The sequence below is a fragment of the Silene latifolia genome, chromosome 6 (genome assembly GCF_048544455.1).
Source record: "Silene latifolia isolate original U9 population chromosome 6, ASM4854445v1, whole genome shotgun sequence".
Lineage (NCBI taxonomy): Eukaryota > Viridiplantae > Streptophyta > Magnoliopsida > Caryophyllales > Caryophyllaceae > Silene > Silene latifolia.
The window spans coordinates 26942022-26966759 of NC_133531.1; the positions used below are offsets into that span (position 1 = coordinate 26942022).

The 24738-nt window shown below is 37.9% G+C and overlaps 2 protein-coding genes across 2 annotated transcripts; one reads left to right on the top strand and one right to left on the bottom strand.

The window, feature by feature from the left end:
• Positions 1-1696: 1696 nt before the first annotated feature.
• Positions 1697-6437, top strand: LOC141586587 (uncharacterized protein At1g76660). The gene is made up of 3 exons (XM_074407878.1): positions 1697-1922; positions 2976-4056; positions 5838-6437. Exons 1-3 carry the CDS (start codon positions 1884-1886, stop codon positions 6029-6031), a joined length of 1314 nt encoding a protein of 437 aa, XP_074263979.1. The 5' UTR covers positions 1697-1883; the 3' UTR covers positions 6032-6437.
• Positions 6438-6963: 526 nt separating this feature from the next.
• On the bottom strand, positions 6964-24487 carry LOC141586588 (tetratricopeptide repeat protein SKI3). The gene is made up of 22 exons (XM_074407879.1): positions 24289-24487; positions 24113-24175; positions 23369-23566; positions 23154-23276; positions 22784-22867; positions 22625-22675; positions 22125-22217; positions 21044-21184; positions 20891-20971; positions 19146-19384; positions 18898-19069; positions 16706-16821; positions 16560-16617; positions 14649-14714; positions 14323-14535; positions 10777-10828; positions 10196-10569; positions 9988-10082; positions 9371-9619; positions 7999-8639; positions 7627-7830; positions 6964-7316 (listed from the first exon to the last, which is right to left on the bottom strand). The coding sequence occupies exons 1-22, from the start codon at positions 24298-24300 to the stop codon at positions 7144-7146; spliced, it is 3498 nt and encodes a 1165-aa protein (XP_074263980.1). The 5' UTR covers positions 24301-24487; the 3' UTR covers positions 6964-7143.
• Between the last annotated feature and the right edge of the window lie 251 nt (positions 24488-24738).

Here is a 24738-nt window from a genome sequence, read left to right on the forward strand (position 1 = left end):
TGTCTGGGATATTCAGAGTACTGCAAATTTTGTGTATAAACAAAATTAGCTATTGTCACATTTATTAACGTGCGAGTAGAGAAACAGATGATACACATATACTAGTAGTATTATTTAGGGGCGTCTTAAAGTAAATGAAGGCCTGATGCACCACAAAAAAAAATGAGACCCCAAATATGAATGTATAAGTATACTATATTTCGAGGTTTGTATTGAATTTTATTAGTAAAGTTTATAAACTTTGTGGCCAAAACTGGAAGCCCGATTCCACCACCCGTGGTCGCCCGGGGTATTATACGCCCTTTATCATTACATCATTTTTTTCGTCTGTCCAAGTTAAACTTTACACTTATTTTATAAAAATAAAATAAGTGTAAAATATTGACTAACACGGAGGAAGTACATCTCATGAGATAGATATGTCCGATTTTCTTTTCATTTTATACACTCACGTTCTCCTTTATACTTTTCCTTTTTACTTTTCTTTTTCACCCTTTTTTTTTTTCCTTCTTTTGATTAACTTTTTTCCTCCCTCATTACACTACTTGCTTCCCAATCCCTTGAGCTACTTTTTTTTTTTATAATATAATTGCTTGAGGTATTCATGCTAAAATCATATAAATTTCTTTTTCTTAATATAAAATAAAATTTAGTCGTTTTGTGAGAGACAGATATAATGTAATTTACACCTATAACACAAGAAAATAACTTGTTGATACCAAGTATTATGAAAGTATAATGTCTGAATTAGGAATAAACGAAATCTTGTATTTCGTGATACCTTAAATTTGGATAGTAAATATTTAATTTGGTGTTTTTGCTAATGTCTCTTACGCCCTCAGATAACAAAGCTAAAATAAGAACAATAATGATATTAATTTTCCCAAAAACTCCCCCAAATAACAGCCTAGGTATATCGGCTACACACAATTCTACCATATGCGTTAAACAACTCGTGACAGTTTCCCATAATGAGAGCGAAATTGAAAATTGTATCGGTGACATTTGTTTCACAATAAAAGAGACATTCAACAAATTAAGTAGTCTGTTTTATACCGTATAAGACTGTTATATAATACAATACATAAAATAGTTAATACTCTCATATCAATAAGACAATAAATGAGTTACTCGATATACAAAACATAACATTAGCAGTTAGTTTTGCTTCAGACGTGTCATTTTGGTCTGAATCAATAAGACGAGATTTATGTAACCATTTTACAGCCAAATATGACCACTATTGAAAAACAAGTTACCATCTGTAACACTGACGGTACCATTATGGTTAAATTTAACCAACCATAAAATGGTAACATATGCCCGTATGAGCTTTAAACAAAAAGTGACTGCTTGAAACAAGAATTTGCGTAGCATTAGACTGAAACATTTGTACCATATCTGTCTTATTTAAATACAGTGAAATTTGTCTAATTTACTATTGAGTATCACAAATTCTTAAGAGAGACCGTCGCTCATTAATGTTAGAGAAAAACCTCTCTCCTAATAGGTAGTTACCATTTTTATTTAATTTTTATCTTTTTCTTTTTAGTTATTTAATTTAATGAGAAACGGTCTCTCAAAATATTTTCTTACATTGACACTCAAATAGGGACTTTAATTACCACTACAATTAGACTGTTGAGACTTAATTAAGGTGCCATAGTTAAATAGGACAGTTACAAGTTAGTACACTACTACTCTCTCTTTGTTCACTCCACACTCCAAATCACTCAACACCTTCTCTCTCTTAAATCACTTGCATTGCAAAAACAAGTAAAAAAGCTGCAACTCTCTGAATTCTGTGAGCTGCTTGCTGCAAAAAAGCAAATTTCTTCTTCTTCTATAAAATTATTATTTCCATAGATCAGAGTATAATATAAATGGGTTCAGAGCAGAATAGATTTCCACAGTCTGAAAGGGTATAAATCTCTATTCTTTGTTTTTATTATACTTAGATCTGTCACTTTTTTACATTTTTGTTAACACCCATCTGTTAATTTTTCTGAATTTTTTCACTAGATTTATAGTTTTGCAGTTTGATTATCTATTTTTGTGTGTTTTAATTACTGGGTATTTGTTAATTCACAAAGGTTATGATAGACAGTTTCTCACTAAGTTATCGAGAGACCAGTTTTTTCCGTACCTCTTTATATGTTTTGCAAAATGTAAGTAGATGAGGGTTGTCATTTGTCAACATCTAAATTGTTTTATCATATGATCTGAGATTGATGGGTTTGGAGTGGGAAGTACTTTAATTAATTTTAAGTAGATAATGATGTGACTGTTTGCCAAAATTAGGATGATGATGTAATTAGGACATAAAAAGGGGGCAGAAATCACATCAGTCCACAAAAAATCAAAACGAGTATGATTATTTTTTCACAAATTCAGGAGTATTTAAGACGGGTGTATCTGTCTTAAGCTTAAGACGTGTGGTGAAATTAGGATAAATCTTGGTGATAAAGGAATGATTTTTAATAATTGTAGTTAAACTCTTAATCTGACTTTAGCAATCAAAGATCTAGGTCACTTTCCAATATTTTTGGGATGTTTTTAGGAACAATTTGTGGGAAGTTTATTGGAGTATATTTAATTGTCAGTTTGTCACTCCCTTGGATGCTTTAATTTAATATCTTCCAAGACTATATTTGGTCCCCTTTTTTTAATAGAAAAATGACTGAACTACCCATTCATTCCGGCTTGGAGTAGGAGTAGAACGAGAAAGAAAAATCGAGGAAATTCGTGAGGGGCCTCATGATAAGTTTGTACTGAGACCAACGCGTATCGGAGTACTTTAGTTTCCTTGAGTTAGTGGGTAAATGAGTGGATTTTGTTTGGTTAAATGGGTTGGTTTCACACTAAAATAGCATGAGATTGCTTCTCATGGTGACTTTACTGTAGTATCGATGTAGTATTGTTGTAAAAGTGTGAACTAGATTCTGAATTGTGATTCCTAATTTAATGGTCAACAGAAGAAATGGAGTGGATGTTGGGGTGGACTTCCTTGCTTTAGAGTGCAGAAGACTAGCAAACGGATTGTGCCGGCATCTCGTGCACCAGATGGTAACACAGCTTCAAATCTGCCTAATGGAGCACAGGGTGTCGCAAATCAAGCAACTTCACTGCCCCCACACCTTCTAGCCCCACCGTCTTCTCCTGCATCCTTCAGCAATTCTGCTCTTCCTTCTACAGCTCCATCACCTAATTGTCATCTTTCATTGTCTGCCAACTCTCCTGGTGGACCTTCCTCTACTATGTATGCAACTGGTCCCTATGCTCATGAGACCCAACTTGTTACCCCACCTGTCTTTTCGACATACACAACAGAACCATCGACTGCTCCTTTGACCCCTCCACCCGAATTGGCTCACTTGACCACACCCTCTTCTCCCGATGTCCCATTTGCGCAATTCCTTTCGTCTTCAGCAGACCTTAAACGTGGTGGGAAGATCAGTTATATGGGTTCAGGTGATCTTCAAGCGACATATCCGTATTCGCCTGGAAGTCCTGCCAGCTGTCTCATATCACCCGTTTCACAGACCCCGCGAGCCTGTGCTTCTCCGTGGGACTCTTCTCATTCTCCAAAAACTACAAACGGGTCAAAATCACACGATTCCAACTTTTTTTGCCCTGCAACATTTGCACAGTTTTATTTGGACCAGCCACACTCTGTCGGACGACTTAGTGTTTCCAAGGATTCAGATGTTCATCCAAACGGTGGAACTGTTAATCAAAGCAAGCAGAGCAAGAATAACAAGCATGATGTTGAGGAAGTTGAAGCCTATAGAGCTTCCTTTGGGTTCAGTGCAGACGAAATGATTGTTACTGCTCAATATGTGGACATTTCTGATGTTATGGACGATTCATTTTCAATTAATCCCTGCACTTCAACTGAGCCACAAAGTGAAGAAACTGCATTACTGGGATGGGGGCATGGAGGATCAAGGTCAAGAAAGTCGGGAAGCAGCTCACCTGCTGAAAATTATGCAAAATCAGGATCTAATCTCAGTCGCATCAATTTACAGAGAACTAGCTCATCCATTCCGTCTGAAGGTTAATCACTCTGGCTTACTATTAATAGTTGTATTCCATATTACATTTCCTGTATTTGTGTGTTGCAAATTGTCTTTTAATGGCCGTACAAACATCGGGTTTATCCAGGTTGAGCACTGGGATTGAAGCTGCAATCTATCTGTTTTTTTTTCTCTCTAAAAAAGAAGAAACCGACGTGATCACGTATTTAATAGGAGTATACAACACAGACCGATAAACGACTTATAAGTGCTATGCGGTTCACTATTATCGAACGTGACCCTTTCAAACTTCAAAGTGACAGCTTTACTTCGTAACACTGTCTTTGGCAAATAATGATTTTATTATAATCCTTGTTATGATGCTTTTATTATAAACTTCGTAACACAGCATAAGAACCTTTACTTCGTAACGTTCAAAGTTGCAAACATGCTTTCCTCCCCTCCCCTCATTTCTTTTTTTTATAATCGCTATTATGATGATCAGGAAGATAAGAACCTAAATTCTTAAAAATGATTCAGTCTTGTAATTACTGATATATAACTATATAAGTAAATACTGGAAACTTGACGTCTAATAGCAAATAGTTACTTTTATTGCTATAAACAGATAGTGGTGATTAACATTACGTAATTATTGTTTGAACTTCTCGATTTGTAGTTTAAGGCATCCATTTTTGTGCATATTGTTCTTGACACGCTGGATAGATTGGGAAAAGAAATAGTAGGATAACTTTCTCTTTAGTTGAATAGGGAGTTGTATATCTGTCGAGATACTTGAAATAGTGATTTGATTTATTTTGTGGTATATGGCTAATGGCTCCTCAATTGGTTTCCTTTGCTTGGTATTTTGTGTTACTCTGTGGCCTATTTTTTTTTTATATTTCTAGTCAGAGTGTTTTTGTATGAGTAAAAAGGAAACCTCAATGGTTTGTTTGTATGAAAGGATTTAAGGGACGGGGAGAAGGTAATTTCCATTGTTTTGTCAGTAAGTTAGGTTGGAAGGAAATGTTGGCAAAGGGAATGGAGAGGAGAGATCCATTATTTTATTTTTTTTCCTTGCTGAATTGAAATCTTTCTAACATGCAACTTGGTTCGCTCTCCATCATTGTCCATTTCGATACCACGTCTTTGCAAAAGGCTTCTAGCAATGATGATTGGTAAATCGGTAATTGCTTGGATCCAGCTTTTTGCACGGATTTTGAAAGTGGCTAACTTAAATGTGAGTATCCCTTCAGTTGATTTTTAAAAATTTTAGACTTGTTCCTCGTCAAAACTTCCTCACTTCCCTTCCCTTGGGTAAGTGTTCCTTGACTCTTTTGTAAGTTTTTTGTTTGGATTTGGAAAGGAAAATACCCTTATGTACCTTTTGTTTGGATAGGGGAATTTGGAGGGAAAGGGAGGGGAGGGATTTGGAGGGAGACAATTTCCTTTATTTGGAGAACAAAATAAAGGTGGAGGATTTGGAGGGGAGGGGAAATGGATCACTCCGTTTTTCCTCCAAGGCAAATTATTTCTTTTCCAACAAAGGCAAGATTTGAAGGGAAAAATTATCTTCTTTCATTCCTCTTCCCCTTTTCCTTCCCTCCCATCCCTTTTCCTCCATTTTCTGGTATCCAAACAAATGGTTCTTCTTCTGCGCGATTTTAGACTCAACGATAACATCGTTAGTTAGTTGCTTTGTCGTTCGTACTTGTTTTTTATACGTGACCTGCAAGTGCAGAAACTGATGATTGATCCATCTGTTATCTTATTTGTATTGGTGTTGCCGTGTTTGTTAACATTCTTTCACTGATTCAACAGATGAGCGTCATGGAAATATCTCTACCCAAAGTACCCCAAGGAACCTTACAGATGACGAAGACATATTTTCTGGCATAGGGAAATCAAGAAAAAACCGCAAGTTTCAAAAAGGTCAATCCTGCTCGGATGCTGAGATTGAGTACAGGCGAGGTCGGAGCTTACGTGAATGTAGAGGAGATCTCTCATGGCATTAATTATTTGTAATTGACATATGACTCTCCTGGTGGGGCCGAGCCTTCAAATTCCCTAACCCTTGAATGACATTGGCTTGAGCTTTCGTGTTACAGGTAGAGTGGTCTAACCATAACTCAGATAGCTGACTTGATGGTACTCGTTGTCAATAGCTATTGCTCTGGCTTTCTGATTTGCTGTATCATTCCTCTCGAGTCGGGGCGTCCGTTCTTTTTCTCTCGGTTTCTTTGTTTTTGGGTTGGCCTTGTTGGGGTTGTTGATGTGGCATTAGGCTTGTCCTTAGCTTAGTTCCTTGGTGTGGGAAGTTCTGATCTACACTCGGGTTGATTGCAGTGTGATGTAAGATGCATGAAGGTTAAAATTGTTCATATTTGAAAAATAGTTGGGATCATTGGCGGGTGCCGTTTATACTATGAACTCCATTATATATAGTACTACTCTCTGTTTATGGTATTTGATGAAAATTTCTTAGCTTGAAGTTTGCATCCTGTTTAGTTGTAAAAAACTTTACTTGAAATATGGCGTGCAAGACGGGATTAAATGCGATGCAACATTGTTGCCTTCTACAGTGAAATGTTACTGATCAAATGTCTGCCTTTGGGAAAAAGTTGGCATAAACGAATTTGAACATGTGAAATTCCTAAAACAACTCTGATCACATCCGTCCATAGAACTGCAGGCAAAAGTTGTCAACCTTCTCATATTCGAAGAAAATACTTTAGCCGTAAAAGTAAAGGATAACAATCCTGAGAGGTCTCAAGTTAAGAAAGGATAGCAACCCTGGGCCCAACTTGCATATTAAATACGAGTGCAAACCTATATCACTCGGACACCTCCACCTGTCCGACATTTAAAGTGTGTGACACGATAAGAAACTTCAACACTTCATTTCAAATTAAAAGAAATGTATTGATACTCTTACATAGTGTTCTGATTGATCACTAAATTAGTGCATCTTTACATTGATAAACCAGCAATAAAAGTACATCGCATCATAAAGTTTGGAGCAATACATTTTACAAAATCCTATACTCGAGACAATTGAAGCAAATTTGCATTGATGATACAAAAAGGACAGTAAGGTATTCTGAAAAGGTTCCAATTAGCAAGAAAATTAGTCTACATATTTCAACAGGATTTTCCAATACCTTGAGCAAGAAGGATTCAGGTGAATAGCTCGAAGAATCCAATCCCGCGGGTCGCCATAAGCGTCCCTGCCAGAACTGGGTTCAGACCCATGTTGCCCAAGCAAATGCATTTGGAAATAGAGTTCTGCCGGCCTCATCTCTGTAAAAATGACATTTACAGACTTATAACTTACAATCAACAAAAAATGAATGATACTACCCCACCTCACATCAGCCTCCCCACCTCCCCGGATTCTCCCCCCATTTCTCCTCGATAATAAGTCCACATGACTAAAGCCCTACTTGACAATAATACACTAATAAATCCCAGATTAAGGATACCTAATTCATAAGGTACATCCCACAATTCCCAACAGAATACAGCCCACAGACCTTCAGACCTCAAAACAGGACACTGAGAAAGACGCAGCATAACAGATTGAAAAAGGGCATGATTAAAAAACTGATACCTGGTGGCCAAGAGGACCATTCATAGCAAAGACTTCTTTCCCACTTCGCCTTTGATCCAAGGCTTGCCTCTGCTTGAGCAATCAAATAATTAATGAATGGCAATCCGGTCGATGAAACCTCTAGCGCTTTTTTATAACTCCTTATACCGAGATTTATATACTGAGGTTCATGTTGTGTTTTTGCAAGCTCCAAGCAGATGATACCTGGAATCACAATACACTATTTATGAAACAAAAAAGGTAACAGTGTAACTCGGAACAAAATCAAATACAACTAGACAGTGGGTGGACACAGCAAGATTAACGTAATAAATGGAGATTACGACATTGAAATTAATATTATTGCATACTAGTGAAATCAATGAACTATACCGTGGCACAAAAAGAAACAGCTCTCAGACGTCACTAATGAACAAGCTTCAGCCAGGAATTCCTCTGCAGGCTTGAAGTTCTGAGCCTCTTGAGAAATTAATCCACACAAGAAATTGTAGACAGCCCACCATGAGTTCCATGATCCCTTGGACTCTATGACACCATCTCTGAAACCTGAATCTAAATAAGACACGCTATTTTGGGGCCTATTTCGCGATTCAATAGTTTTAAGAGTTATCCAACCAATAGGATGATGGGTTTTAAGCTTCAAACACTCCATAAACTCTTCACTGAGACCTGTATGATTATTTTCGGCAATATGAGCCCGACACAATTGCAAATGGGCGAAAAAGGTATAGCCATCGGGAAGTGAAAGAGTTGATGCTTCCTTTGCATAAGAAATACACCCTGGAATATCTCCATCACGAAGAGTGAGTTCTGAGGAACATAGAAGCAGCTGGAACTTCATATATCTGTTGAATATGTTCTCTAAACATAACTGATTGATCAGAGCAGTAGAAATCATCCGCTTGACCACATTGATAAGGTGTCGCGGAAATTTTGTTCGTCGTGATTTTGAAAAAAGGGCGAGTACTAGGAAGTATCTAGCATTAGGGTTCCACGGCTCCTGCCGAAACCATCTACAAAATAAATAAATGACGATCAGATAACTACGAAGACGTGAAGATTACATTGTGTAGCAGATCAAAAGTCGAGAACAAATATACTATTTACAACAAGTAATTAATTAACTTCGAAATTGTCATATGCTTCTGAGGTAAGAAATACAAAGGGTCAACTTCAAAAAGAGAATTTTCCTGTATATTTACGAGTGTCAAAAAGACAATGGACAGACCAAATGTCGATTCAACTTTGTTGGAGGAGTATTACTTTTCCGAGAGGAAGGCCCTTTATTGGAAGAAGCAAGGGAGTTGGCAACAGACAATCTAAAGAAGAGATGGAAGCATGAGTCCCTTGTTTCTGAAAGTGCTTGAAAATAATACGAAGACCTTCGAAGAGCTAGATCGGATCAAAACTAGCTACAAATTAAAGGTCTTCAAAAGATAATGATGGAGTATCAACTAGGGAACAATCTCATGATGAACAAGAGATGTATATTAGCTTACTCTGCCAAAATTTCAGCATAAATCACATGGCTAGGTTCAACAAGCCTAAGCAATAAATAAACTTACGACCATGTTGAGATTTTGTCGGAGATTATTGGCATGATAGTTGTTATTCTAGCCAAAAAGATCTAGCACCCAACACTTGCAGCCGAGAGAGAGTAACATAGCTTTAAAATAATGATGAAGAAGACGTAGCAAACACCAACCCTGCATAAACTACGACTTATCATAAAGGAGCAGTATACCTCTGCATTATTCCTACTAGAGATGGATTCTGGGGGCTCTGGTATTTACAAGTGGAAAGAGAGTATTCTGTTTTGCAGCAGGTAGTCGCATCACAAGCAACCGCTTCAGCGCCAATAACTTCGCGTGCAGATCTGAAGTCCTGCTTCATAGAGTCAAGAGACTCAAAACGACCCACAGAACAACACCGCCTTATAACATGGTTGTTATCCCATTGTTCACGAGATAACAAAAGATATCCCAGCATGTTTCTGCAAGAGGCTGTTATTTAGATAAACTGGTAACAGGGAAACAAAGAGCACGAAGAACCTAAAATGGATAACAATAATAATAGTCTCCCAACCCCAAACTGATTTGGTGTTAGTTAACATGAATCATCATTTGAAACCGGCAAAGGAAAAAAAGGAATACACAATAAAAATAGTCAATATCCAAATAAAGCTAAGGAACTCATAAAAACGTAGAAATCTTTTTCTTCTTTTTGAAAAAACAAGAATTTGGAAAAAAGAATACCAGTAGCAATAATAATAATACCATGGACAGAAAAAAAAAGGCTAAATACTTGGTAAGCTCTTTGGTGATGAATTTAGGGTGCATCATCTAAACAAAATAAGCATACCTTAAAGAACTAGCATTGGGGTACATATGCAACGCCTTTCTGAGGTGGTCAATCCCTCTTTGTATACTGAGGTTACGCCCTGATCCATTTCTGATCTACATTGATGCAGCAATTTCAGATATTAATCCCGCTACAAGCTAGCTGACCAAAAACATCTCAGCAAATTGATATCACAAAAGGCAAAAGCAACTTATATAGAAAAACATACTAGTTTACCAAGTGCAACCAAAAGATGCATTTCAATTATCTCTTCTTGTGATGAAAGGGAACCACGACTACTCGAGACAGCAGCCTGTAGTTGATTAGTCTGATCGACGACATCTACTGCAGATACAACAAAGCTAACTTTTGCACTCTGGAGCAGCTCTCTAGGCATTTTTAAAATACTATTAGTAGCTGATCCTGCCCCAGAAATGGAGTACAAAAGAGCACAAATTAGACAAATGGCTGCAGCTGCTGAAGACATATTGATGGTAGGAACACATTTAGCGAGATCTCTCGCGGCAGACAAGGCCAGATCGTTCTTGCCAAGGTTCCATAATGCTACAGCATATACTTGTAGGCCTTCAACGTTAAGTAAACCTATAACATTTAAAAATCATCAGCGTACAATTTCCTCACTTTCAATAATCCAAATTCAAAAAAATAACGCAGTTAAGCTTAAGAAGAATTCGTCGACAAATGGAAAACAAAGATATTAGTTCATCGATCGACATACTTCCAAACATAGGAAGAGAAACAAGTTAGCTACCCACAAAAACGCTAAGTAGCACTTTGGAGAAAACAGACCTCTTTCCTTCAAATGTTCCAATTCTCGCACAGCAGCCAGCACATTCCCAGCCTGCAACACACAAAGAAGGTGAATGCACATTTCTGGAAAATTTTGAACACATTACAAAGAGTATATAGTACAAAAAACAAACTATTTCCCTTGTCCATCAAGAAACGTCCCGCTTTTTCATTTTGAGTTGTCCATTAATAAACCTCCTACTTTAAAACTTCCATTTTTTGTTTAGTTTTATTTATAGCCATTGTATATTCTAACGACACTTCTTTCACAGTTTCATTGACTTTCATTTTCATTCACATTCTTATGATCTACTATAATTTATGTGCAAAACAAACTCAGACGTCTATTGTTGAACAACGGGAGTAGTAAACATACACCACCAGACCAACATCTTCCATGAATGTCACTCTATTCACTTGTCCTACCCTTAATGAGAAACGTTGTGAGAACTAAATGATAAATTCTAAGAGGAAGAATGAGAGCTGGAAGATCTCACAAATAATTCAAACCATTCACAAGACCACATTTACTCAAAACAAACTGCTGCAACAAAGAGTGGCAACTCCAATGAAACACCCAGCCCCCCATAAAGTGCAGCCTAAAAACAATATCCATGTTCACAAGGCAATCTTTTCAATTTTTCAGTGACGCCAATTGGGAGTGTTGAGGCGTGAAACGACTCATGCAATCCTACTTTCCAAAGCAAGATAAGCTTTGTTCCAGTCATCTCATAATTGGTCATCATAAGTACTAGAATGCAAATCAACTAGGGCCAAGGGATGCCCCCAGGGATGAACCCCATAAAAGCAAGTGGCCATAAGAATCTAAGAAACAACCACACAAGAGAAGTCCTCAAACAAATACAGTTCCATGTTTCTCTTGTCACTTCGTCTGTGTATCACGTGTCTGAAACTGACGTTCCGAGATAACACATCGACACTCCATTTTAGACCAAAATAATAACGCATTTTCATAAAATCTGTGACCGACACTGTGAGACTTGACACGTGTGCAGCAGACACTCCTAGCAATCTAGCCTAGTTATGAATAATGCAGCAACATCAAGTTATCAAAAGCAAAACATATGAATAACAAGTTAAAATAAAATCTAGTATCTTTTTTTTGGGAAAATTGTAAGCTTCTCATTAAAAGATCAAAACTCCATACAAACATATGAATAACAACTTAATATAGACTCTATTATCATAATTACATACTCCCTCCATAATTTATTATATGACGTTGTAGCTTTTTTGGTTTATTGCTTTATACATGACGTTGTAGGCCTTGTAGCCTTTCATTATACAATTCTCCAATTCCCAATGTTTTGGTTACATAAAACTCTCTCATTTTGGCCAATAGAATGAATGAAAGGAAAGACCATGTAAGCAATGCATTGTTTCTCATGTACATGAAAATAAAGAAATAATAAAAAGGGTAGAATAATGGCAAGCCCTTAATTTGTGTGTATTAGCCTAAAACGTCATCTAATAAATTATGGAGGGAGTATAATGATAATTTATCAATATATATAGTAAGTTGTGTGATGAGAATCTTGTTCGCTTCAATAATATTTTTATAAGATTATGTTCGTCATATTTTTTAATATTACTAGATTATAGAAAATGACGGTCAGTGTTGATTTACTATCACCAGACAAGAGAGCAACTGAAATAGTTAGAACCACGAAAACAGAGTCTGTGAAGTTCCAGTTTTGACCTTCCTGAAGCTATATTGCTCTTTTTACAAATAATAATAAATAAATGGGTAAATTGATAGCTTATACCTTGTATAACATCACTTTTCAAAATTTATACCTAAGATAAACTTTTTTCCGAAACTTATACCACAAATCTTATTTTTTTTTTCCATATTTCAAAATAATGGCCAAATTGACCGTTTTGCCCTTACTAATTAACCATCCACCCTTTCTCCACCACATTAACTCATTAAACCCCAAATCCATCACATACACCTCACCCCCACCTTTTCTCCCCAGAACCATCACCACCACCACCACCGGTGTCGGCGCCGCCCCACGTTAAATAATGTTGGCGACCCCTTCCACTTCCACCCCTACCCCGTTGAACTCCCACGACCTGAAAGCCTTATGCTCCCACATCCCACGGATTTAGTATCCTCCTCTAGCACAACAACTACGTGTTCTGACAATGACGTGTAAGGCGGTGCGAGAGGGGTGTAGCCCACGAGGTGTTTTTGTCGTGGAGTGGTGGTAGTGGCAGCGGCAATAGAGAGGTGATAGTAGCGACGGTGGTGGATTGATTTATCTTGAGAAGATATGAAGAAGTATGTGTGTTAAATAGGGGTTAGGGTTTGGGGGGTTGTAATGTTCGACAAGTTGGGGGGTGGGGTTAGGATGGGACATCAGCAGTAGGACAGCTATGGACCCGTGGCGCTAGCATCGGGGGTGGTGCCGGTGGGGGCAGAGATAGTTCTTGGTGATGGATGATGGATGTGTGGATTAAGGGGTTTAAAGCGGTGGAGAAAGGGTGGTTGTGTTTAATTAGTAAGGGCAAAACCGTCAATTCATGTCCTTTTTTTAGATTTGGTATTAAGTTTGAAGGAAAATAGGATTTTGGTATAAGTTTTGAAAAAAGTTATCTTAGGTATAAGTTTTAAAAAACGATGTTATACAAAGGTATAAGGGGGCGTTTGGTTAGAGAAAGAGAAAGGGAAAGGAAATCAGGAAGGGTAAGAGGGGGAAAGGTAAAGGATTACCTAAATCTTAACTAGTTGTTTGGTTACGTCAAGAAAGGGAAATAATGCTCCACCCACTCTCATTCCTACCACTAACACACACCACCACAAACAACAATTTATCTCCTAAAAAATGGTTGCAGCCACCGTCTCCCCACCCCACTTCTGAGACCCCACCGCATCGCCCCGCCTCACATTGTCGCTCAGTTGTCATCGTCGTCGCCCCACCCCACCCCAACACCACAACCGTCACTCTTCACCCTAAAAAAACCCTCCCCTACCCTCGAAATCCCCTTCCCCACCCCCAAAAACACTAGGATCTTGTGGTGCTCTGGCGGTATGGGGTAGTGGGGTAGACAGTGGGTTGTCGGCGGTCTGGGGGCACTTGGGGAGAAGATTGGTGGGTTGTGGTTTGTGTTGGTGTGTGGGTGGTGGTTTAGGTGGGGTGGTTGTGGTGGTGGCGATGGCGGCGTGGTGGTGGTGAAGGCATCCTAGTGGTGCTTTGGTGGTGGCTGGTGTGGTGGTAGTCGCAAGTGTGGTGGTAGGTGAATAAGGTGGTTGAAAGGTAACAAGGGTAATGAAAATTGAAATCTCATACCTTGGGGTGGGGGGGGGGGGGGGGGGTAAGGAAAGGAATTTCATTCCCTTTGTTTGTGTCAAACAAACACCAATAAAGGAAATCAATAAGTTTGTTTCCCTTTCCCTCTCTTATAGACCCCCAACCAAACACTCCCTAAATTATCAATTTACCTAAGTAAATACTGTACTAAAAAGTGAGAACTACATTATGATAATGTGTGGAATGAAGCCTATACATCGACACACACCTTGCATAGAGCTCTAGCCAGATTCACAGATATATCAGCAAAATAAGACTGAGGTAAAGGAAATGCAGAAATCTTCCATGCACAACGTGCTAGTTGATAAGAAGTAACAGCGCCCTCATAATCATGCCGCCCTTCATAAACCAGACCACATATATTATGAGACTCGGGATAAGACGGTGCACACTGCACAGCTTGCCTGATAGCTCCAAAAACCTAAATAATAATAAGACAGATTAGATGTTAAAATCAATAAGTCAAGCTCCCAGTAGTATAGCTCTTTGATAAACTGAAGCATGACTTAGCACTCCAGAACAATTTCACTGTACCTCTGAAGATAATAGGTGACCAGAAATTCGTGCAAGCTTGGCAAGACCAATTTGAAATTCAGCAAGCTGCCGAGCACAAAAACATGAACAAATGAATTATATCATATCATTATGTGAATTTTGCATATCAACAACAAAAAAAAACCCATAGAAAGACATATTGTTGTCACAAAGATACTTCCTCTGTCCCGGTCAATAGTTTACATTTTCCTTTTTGGGGTGTTTCAGTCAATAATTTACACTTTCCTTTTTGGGGTGTTTCAGTCAATAATTTACACTTTCCTTTTTTGGTATGTTCTACTCTCTACTTTATTTTTAGGGTCCTGATTTTCGCAGTACACATTTTACTCAACTCAGTACAATGTTGACAATTATACCCCTTTCATTTATTCCTTCATTTTCCCTCTCTAACTTCTCTCTATTGTATTCTCTCTAATTTCAAACCTTCATCCTCCTCTAATTTTACAAATCCACTACTTCAAACCTTCATTCCCCTATAATTTCAAGCCTTACTAGATCGCAGGCGGTGTAGCACTCTATACTACGGAGTACATTACTACTTAACTACATACGACATACAACATACATATGAACTATTTATGCCCAATCGAACGGAATTTTGTAATTTGTTTAATTTATGCATTAACGCTACACTGCATAGTACATTTGCACTAATGCCCTATATATGCTTGCCGCCCAGTGTACTACATCATTTCTTTGCTATTTTGATTTTTTTTTAAGTGTACTACATAGATGCCTGTTGAACGGAATTCGGTGACCGCCGATAGTCCTTATCGCTGGCGACATCCGACTACACCAATATCCCCATCATCCCACCAATTACCAATAATTAATTTGAACATAAATCCTAATTAAAAAAAATAAAAACCTATAACAAAGAGTCGATGTGTCAAGTTGATTATTAGTAACGGATTACTGAATAATTTGACAAAGGTTGAAGATTGTCAAGGATGTAACAATAGAGAGAATGTAGAGAGAATTAGGTTGATATTTTTTAGTCAAGGGTAGATAAATGGAAAGTTTGATGTAAAATGTACTGAGATGAGTAAAATGTGTACTGCGAAAATAAATTACGTATTTTTATTATATTAAAAGCAATTCCCCTCTCTTTCTACCTTGGTCTTTGTGTATAAAGAATATGTAAACATTTCATTGAGACGGAGGAAGTATAATATTAAGCAACAAAATAAAGCAGCCATCACAGACAGTATCACACCTACATATATCTAAGATTAGCTGGGTTGTCATTTGGTGTTTGAAGGTAGTCATGGTGTGATTAGAGCCGATCATGGGGCTGCAAAGGTGGTTAATGCTTATTGTGGGGGACTGGGGGTTGCGGAAGTGGTTAATGGCGGAGATGGTTGGGCTTCGGATGAGTTCAAGGGAGTGACGGGCTGGTGATAGAGTAAGGAGTAGCATTTCTGTAAGGGTATAATTATCATTTCTAAACCAAAGTCCTACATTAAAAGCCAAAAACTAACTAGAATTATGTAAAACAATTTTCGACACACCCTAAAAAGAAATATGTAAACAATTCACTAAGGAGAGTAGTATTTGTTAATAAACTTAGACTATCTACTTTCGTCAGTCTGTCATTTAGAGTGAGTTAGACTCATAATGACACTTAATAATACGCGAGCTTTTACCTCATATATACAATTCAAAAGTCTGAAGTTGAGATGTGAGATGTATACAATGTTGCCTACATTGTTGGGGTTTGAGCAAAATCTGAAGCCACTGACTTGGGATAGTCTGTCTAAGACCTCACATCAAACCGACATACACAGCACATGATATCCATAGACAGCTATGACAAGACTATGACCGGAGATAAAATCCTAAAGAATGTGCAGTAGATATAGATGACAGAGAGAAAAACAACAGACTTACAGGCAATATTTGAACAGCGCGCAAGCAACTATCATAAGCCTCATCTGACGAAGACTCACTTCAACATCATGTGCATACCATGAGAATGTATCAGTTGGAAATGCCACAAGACTTCAGAAATAAGCAATCATAACTCAACTTCTTACCTAGTAACTATTTCAGCTGACATGCCAGCCCACGGCAACGCAAGGGAAGGATCTATACTACGTGCCCTGTCAAATGCTTGTCTGCCCAATTGGCTTTCACCCTCTTCTTTGTATAGCTGTCATGCAAAGTTACAAAATACATTAGATCTGATAAACCATCACAGCTCCAAGAATGGGAATCCGGAATAGAAACAAGTGTCCATAGTCAAAGATAGAGCTCAGATTAAACATTCTGCTGAGCTCAGTTTGTCTACAAAAACAAGTACCCAACACGCAAATTCTTCAAGTATAACTTTTTTTTTCAATTTACTGGGTCTGAACTTCATACAATATAAAATTAGATGATAAAACAGGAGAAATTTAGACTTTGTTGCACTATGAGTATCAACAAAAGATAGGCTGCTCTATAAGCGTTTTAAGCCATACTAGAGACAAAACAAACAAAGCAAGTGAGTATGCATATTTTAACTCGTCTGCTGTTCCTCATAACCATATTGACATAATGCATCTCAGAAGCATAGGTTTCCTGCAGCTGTAACACTTTAGAGACGCGTGTTTCTGTTTTGTGTCCTAGATATTTTATTTCCAACTATATTGTTAATGGCAACTTACCTTCAATAAGGTAACTAAAGATGCTTGTGAACAGATAATCATATCAAGACAAGGTAACATGGGAATTGTTGAAGGCTTTGTAATGTCCTGATCAAAAATACTTCTTTACCCCTCTTTCCCATCTCTCAACGGGTGTTTTTTTTTTTGCCATGAAACAATATGTAACATCTCACATTCTGAGAAGGTTCACCAGGGATACCAATAAAAGGGACTAAAATTCCACTTTTTCTGAATGGTCAGCAACAGGAGTGAGGCATAGTGAGTTCCACGTTTGGATTAAGACAAGATTTGTCTCCGCAAAACAATCAATTTTGACCAGTGGCGTAAAATTTAATCCCAATGGTATTGAAACATGTAGACTGCTCTGTTTCAAGGGCGTCAATGTAAACGGGGCAAGGAGACCGATACAGCTGATTTTGTAACCTTCGGCAACATCTGGGCTAAGGAGGTGAGTGAACTGAACACAAGCACTTCGCCAAGGGCTAAAGACGAATGCGGTAAAAGCTCACCCATGTACTTCAAACCTATCTAGTTTGTATCGTATTCTTGCCCAACTCCTTTGTTTGATCACGAGCTCTGTTCTAGGTTGGCTCGATCAACTAACAAGCCAAGCACAGGTGACAATGGAGTAGACCAAGCCCTTGATCATCAGTACATGATCCAAACCCGAACACTCAACTATTCAGCTCAGCTCGATGACAATCTTAATCCTGTTTGAGAACGACACCTCCGTCGCCATCGCTTATTCTTCATTGTTAAAAAGGTGACTGCTTGAAAGTTAGATTGTGAATGGATTTGCTTGTGTATAGTATCAAAGAAACAGGCTGTCATAGGTTCAGGGCGAGCGAAGGATGAGAGTTTTTGGAGTGTAGATCATATGATGTCATTAGTTCAGCTGATGGTTATATGAGTGATTCTGCGGTCAATGATGCAAGTTACATCACGGGTGAATTCAATGTTAAATCATAGTTTCTAAATCTGATGAGAAGGAATAGGAGAGAGCCTCTAAACCATAGATCCTCCACAGATAAGAAATTAGATGGCTAGCTTAGAGACCCAGTTATACTCTAGAAAGAGTGATGAATCTTCGATTCCAATCTTAATTACAAGGGGTACAATGTCAGGCAAGGGCTGCAAAGCCCGCAAGGCTTCCTGGATGTGAACTACACCTTAAACATAAATTGTATTGATTTACTTCATTTAATTTATAGGAATATTTCAATTTTAAAAAAATTAAGATCCAAAAAGAAGACCTAAAGTTATGGCACTAGTCCTCAGGAGCCTGATATATTATTACAAGAAGCCCCCATTCATATCAAATGAATATATTCGGTTTTCTTCTTTATGAACATAACCAAATACTAGGCCATTGTTCGCAATCTCAGTACTATGACAGTACGACCGATTGACCTCTATGCTTAGAGGTCAGAATATAAAGGACCCTTATGCTTTTGTTTGGTTTCATTTTAGTTGTAAAAATGCCGATTTCGTTTCCCAGTCATGCCTCGCCAGCCGCCACTAGAATTGAATGGATCATTAAATAAAGACATTAAATATGAAACCGAAAGACTAGGAACTACCTTTCCAAGATATGCCCAAGCAGAAGCAAGAGATACATCCAATCTCAATCCCCGGATGAAGGAATGCTGTCTCAACGCTTTATGACCAGACACGCATCCCAATGCCATCCAAAATTCATAATTGTCACTCTCAAGTAATAAGCTTCCCAACAGCATCTTCTCAGCCGGATTCCTGGTGATGCAACCACAAATTAACAATTCGAAATCTAACAAGTCTAGTCAAGAGAGACAGAGAGAGAAAAACTTACCAGGCGTCCAGATCATCTTGTTGACTCCCTTTTAAAGAACTAATAAGATTTATGGCCACAGCAATATCCATATAAATATTTGCTTGCCATGGAGCTAAGTGGAGAGCACGCTGATAGGAACGTTTGCCAGACATCGCTGCAGAATAGCGAGTTTCTTTCCAAGAGAGGAGTGAGTTTGAAAAGGCTACCTCATCCTTCTGATCCTCTCCTGTCCATGGAAATGATTTGGCATATGTAAGCTGACAAAGGAAATAAGAAAGTTTCAGTTAACATTACACGCCAGGCACTTTGCAGTAGGCCCTCAAGAATGAAGCGTACCTAACAAACATATTCCATCCACCTCTCGATAAAAATACTGGTCTACACTTTATTTCGTCCCATTTTAAAGATCATACATAAACTATCTAGCGCACTGTCAACAAACCAGTAATATTCCTTCTTAAATGCATGCTAATACTCTATTGTTAAATTGAATAAAAGATCCATGTATGATGTACCCTCTTTAATATTCACCATTGTGTTTATCAAACATTTAGTAAAGACCCACAAGAGTTTCTACGAGCCAAAACAGAAGTTTTTCGGTGTGCCAATTTTACTGAGGTTAAATATCCTGCAATTCCTTTCAATACGTATCCCTTGCAAACTCCACAATAATCCACACAGAATCTTAGAAAAAAGTCACCTACTTGAACTTAAAACTCTTGATGACCAATTCTATATTATACATATCTTCCATTTCTCAAATCTAGATAGTATAAATCTTAAAATTGCTTCCGCTTTATCAACAACAACATTACCCCAGTGCCTCAATGGCTCCCGCAAATTGCAGGGTAAGGGGGGGTCGGATGTACGCAGCCTTACCCTTGTGTTAGCAACACAAAGAGGCTGTTTCCGAATGACCCAAGATGAAAATTGCGTCGAGAACTGCATCGAAGGACCGCCACTTCACAAAAGAAAGAAGCGCAGCCACTTTAGTGAGCCATTTTGATTTATTCTATTATAATCCATAACCAAAGAGTAATGACTAATGAGTCTTTGGCTCCATTGGAAATAGACAAGGGATCATAATTCTTCTAACTTTAGTCACAAGAAGTCATATTCAGATCCCAACGAAATAGACAAGGGATCATAATTCTCAAGTAAATATCGTCAGACTAATAGACCCTCTAAGTCAAGTTATTAAGAGTGAAGTCAAAACTAACAATCTTCCCCTCAGGTTTCAATTATTTCGCAGGGGCATGGAAGCTATAGAGACTCTTCCATAAGACAGAGATAAGAACGTCAAAAGTGGACTTTAACGCATCAATTAACATTAAATAACACTCAATACCAAAAACACATGTTTGTTAGGTGTTCCCATATATAGCACTTCACGTGAACCCACCTCTGCTGCGCATATAACCTATTTTCTCCCCCAGTCCATCACCAACATGCCCTAAATTTTCGACATGAGATTAAGCTAAAATATGAATTAGGCCTCTAGTGTAGCCGGGCATACTTCTAAAGTGATAGAAAGAACAATAATTAACTTCATCATACTATCCCACACCTTCCGTGTGATCATATGTGACCTCCGTTTCCCTCAGTAGAACATGCTGCCTACAATATCTCTATTCAGAAATAAATTAACTAAGTTTGGCATGTCATAGACAGTAAATACGATCTAAACCGAAATCTGAACATTAGCAATAACATCAAAGCACTTACTACAATTATATACAGTATAAAACACAGATATGAAATACCTTAATATCAGCGTGCAGCTTCCACAAACATGACATATTGCTAGCCAAATGGGTGCTTGCTTCTGCAACTTTAGACGCTTCCTGCAACGCAAAGGATTTCAATGACAGAAGAAACAGAATACATCAAGAAGTTTGAGAAAGGAAGAGAAGAACCTCCAACATAGACGAGGCCCATGAAAATGCACCCTGCTTGATGCATTCTTTCGACAAAGCAAGGAGCCCAAAAGCAAGTCCATATTGACCAGATGTACATTGGGGGCGTATCTCAAGAGCCTCTCGAAACTGATCTATTCCCTGAGGACAGTTTAAGAATAGAGATGAGTGAGAGGAGATGATATTTACAAGAGGGAAAACAGAGAACCAAGATTGACCATATGATGAAATGGTAGTGATTCGCAATAATCTTTGTTGTGATACTCAAAGGTCACTCTCACAAGTAGAAGAATAAATAACCTCTTCCATAATTTTTTATCATCCACTCAAAAGAAATAAGGGGTTCCTTGTACGTATAAAAAAGAGTCTCTATTACATTCATTTCCGATGGAACCAAAATCCCAGCAAAAATCTTTCCCCAATCCCTTGTTACAGATAATAATTACCAACCTAATAGCTAACAATAAGATGAAAGAAAATACTTAGAGCATGATCTCTTTGGATTATAGCATGAAAAGAAAGACCAGAAGATAACCAATTGAACATCGGCTGTTCCTTTAAAGTCTGAATCTGCATTGACAAGATTAAGCATCTAGCTCAAAAGAGAATCCCATCAGTCACCTCCCTAGTTCCCGAATGAAAAAATATTTCTGGATACCAAAGTTTCAATCTAATTTCCCTGCATTCAATTTTGACCTGCCTAGTAATCTATGTCCAAATAAAAACTTGATTTCGGATATTAAAGTAAAACTTGACAGATCAACTCCAGCAGATAAATCTCTCCTACAAGAGCGCAAACAAGTACTCCTTCCCTCTAACTTTTCTTAGAGGTAGACAGTTCCTCTTAAAGTGGTATTTCATGTCAAGCTACTTCGGTCTGTGTTGTTTCAAGTGCAGGCCAGAATGTTGATAAAGTTTTCTATGCTAAATTGCTTTGGAATTTTAATTAATAAATTATAAGCAGCAAATGCAGTCGAAGAACTACGATTCTGCAACACAGGTGACTCTTTCTTTAATAGAATGGATTCACACGTCTTTAAATTAAGAGAGCAACTGTACATGTATACATATACAAACACACCTTTCTATACCAACCAAGCATTAGGTAAATATTTCCACTCTCAACCATTGCAAAGGTTCTTGAACTTTCCAACTCCATTGCTCGTGCATATGACTGCAGATACAACGACAAGAAACACTTGACTAGAAGATCTAAGGTGACAAATTAATGATAAACACTTGAAGGTTTAGCAAAATCACAACAAAGTCTGGACAGATGGTAGCTTCCCTACGATGTTTATCAGACGAATCTCAGAGACTCAGATTTTAGGTTATCGTCGTTTATGTTTCTCAGACTCGTGTGTGGCTGTTGGATACAGATACATTTTCAAGGGTCAGAAGACTCAGGGCTCCTCATGACTCCAAATTTTGAAATCCAATCATAGCAAAAATACCTAACTCGAAAAGATTGTCAAAGCATTGATACATGAAGAGGGACAAAGCAGAAACAAAATAATCGGGGAACTGTTCATTTGACAAAAGCAACAAAATTAAGCCAAATTTCAAAAAAGAGGTCAGTACCTTGATGGCAGCAGTATACATGCCAAGTCGTTGATAAGAAAGGCCTAAAGCCTGAAGAATAATTATTCAATGTGAAACAAACAACAAAAATTCAGTAATTCTCGGGAGAATAAGGTGTGGAAAAAGTACAAAGCTGCACAAAGAAAAGATGGCGCAGACCTCCCAGAGATCCGCACTAGATGGATAGCCTCGAATAGCATGCTGTAGACTCTGGACAGCCTCAGACCACTTCTTTTGATGGACCTACATGCAAGGGATCGCAAACCAATTTATAAGTTGATCGTGTTCCAGAATAAGATATGACTATATGAGTACGCAACTTATGTTACTCAAAGTCAGCTAGATATGACACAGGTCACAAGTGCACTGTGCATGTCCAAGTGGGTATTTTATGGGGGGAAAACTACTCCCTCCATCCCATTATTATCTTCCTAGTTTGACTTTTTTTGGTCAAACTACGTTAGATAATGTGAAAAGTCGGAGTAACATTGCATGCAACATGTTCACTAGACAGTAATAAGAAGCATACCAATAGGCAACCCATCCTGGAAAACGCCCAGAATGCACGAGGGGACTTAGATGAGGCCTCTTTACACAAAGCAACCTCCAAACTCTCCTTCCCGTCTTTGTCCAACAAATTACACAATGCTTCCTGATAATGATACCAATCAACAAGAAGACTACTACAACATGTAATATAAATCGTCTACATTAAACGGAAAACTTTCAAAAGGCAGACCATACCCCAGCATCAGAATCATCGGGGTTAAGTGAAACAGCCCGTTGATAACACTTGACAGCTCTCTGGATATCTACATTGCCGTAGTAATGACCTAAGTATTTAAAAGCTTCCCCACTTTGCGGATTCAATTTTGCTGCCTTCAAGAAGTGCTCGGCTGCTTTCTCTCTCCATTCTACGCCTCTTTCCCACAACAGCTTCCCCTGAAACAACCACAACAACAAGGTCAAAACCCCCTATAAGCCTAACACAATATCTTCTCCAAGGTGGTGTGACACAAGCTTTCCCGTGAAACAACATGCCATTACATACCCTTGCAGAAACTGAAGAAGTAGTAACTATCATGATATGTAATACAACCACCAAGTCAAAACCCTCCATAACCCAAACCAAAATTCTTGTGTAAGGCCGCCTGACACAAGTTTAATTGTAAAACGATACACCATTAAGTACCCCTACAAAATTTAAGTTATACTCCCCCTGTGTCATATTAGAAGCTGTTTTAGGAAAAAACAAAATTTGGTGGGAAAAAGTTAACAGAAACCACAAGTCCACAACAGTTTCAACACCTTCTTATTTAATTCATGTGCAATATACTAAAACGACTTATAAAACGAGACGGAGTGAGTAATAACAATCATGATTACCCTAAACCATAGCAATTTCTAATACAATCCACCATAAATTACTTTGAGCAATAGAATATGCGTAAACTAAGATAACAAGATGAATGTAAAAGAGAGAACTACAAGGTCGAATTGGTGAGAAGGATCATCTGGATTAAATTCTAACGAATTTTGATTGTCTTCTTCCTGAAAAATAAAATAATCAAAAGTAAGTATAAAATCAGAGTAGAAAGAGTGAAATTACAAATGTTAAATCGATTGAAGAAGAAGAGAAAGAAGAATTAGGGATTGGAAATTACAGTGAGTTCCATAATCAAACAATCAATTACAGTCCGCCAAAAACCCTAATTAATTTCTTATTCAAAATATTACCAAATTTGGGAATTTGTGATTTGTGAGTGACCGGCAAAACCCAGTTTTCTACGTTGATAAGTGTTGAGCGAGAACTGAGAAGGTATGGTTCTTCGGTCCGAACTACGAAGACCCTAATTTTTGTTTGAAGTCACTAAAGAGTAATTTAATTACTCCATTTTATAAACCACTTTTCTAAAATAACTCGCTTATGAAAACTTTTTAATAATTTATTCCCATAAAATGTTCTCAGGTCAAAAATTGCACCCAAATTGACAATCCGGTAAAAAATCTTTTTTTATGACCGTTTTATTCCTGTGTAAATACATATCTTCTTCCCCCATTTGTAAAACATGTTCTGGACTTCTCGCACCTTCAACACCATGTCTTCAATATGT

Bases quoted from the DNA above. Each gene is read 5' to 3' on its own strand.
- LOC141586587 (XM_074407878.1), top strand. From the start codon at position 1,884: ATGGGTTCAGAGCAGAATAGATTTCCACAGTCTGAAAGG. The intron at 1,923-2,975 runs GTATAAATCTCT...AATGGTCAACAG, and splicing joins GATTTCCACAGTCTGAAAGG to AAGAAATGGAGTGGATGTTG. The intron at 4,057-5,837 runs GTTAATCACTCT...CTGATTCAACAG, and splicing joins CTCATCCATTCCGTCTGAAG to ATGAGCGTCATGGAAATATC.
- LOC141586588 (XM_074407879.1), bottom strand. The intron at 23,277-23,368 runs GTATGGTCTGCC...TATCATTATCAG, and splicing joins CCGATGATTCTGATGCTGGG to GAAGCATTGTGTAATTTGTT. The intron at 10,829-14,322 runs GTGTGTGTCGAT...TGTGTGTTGCAG, and splicing joins TGGCTAGAGCTCTATGCAAG to GCTGGGAATGTGCTGGCTGC.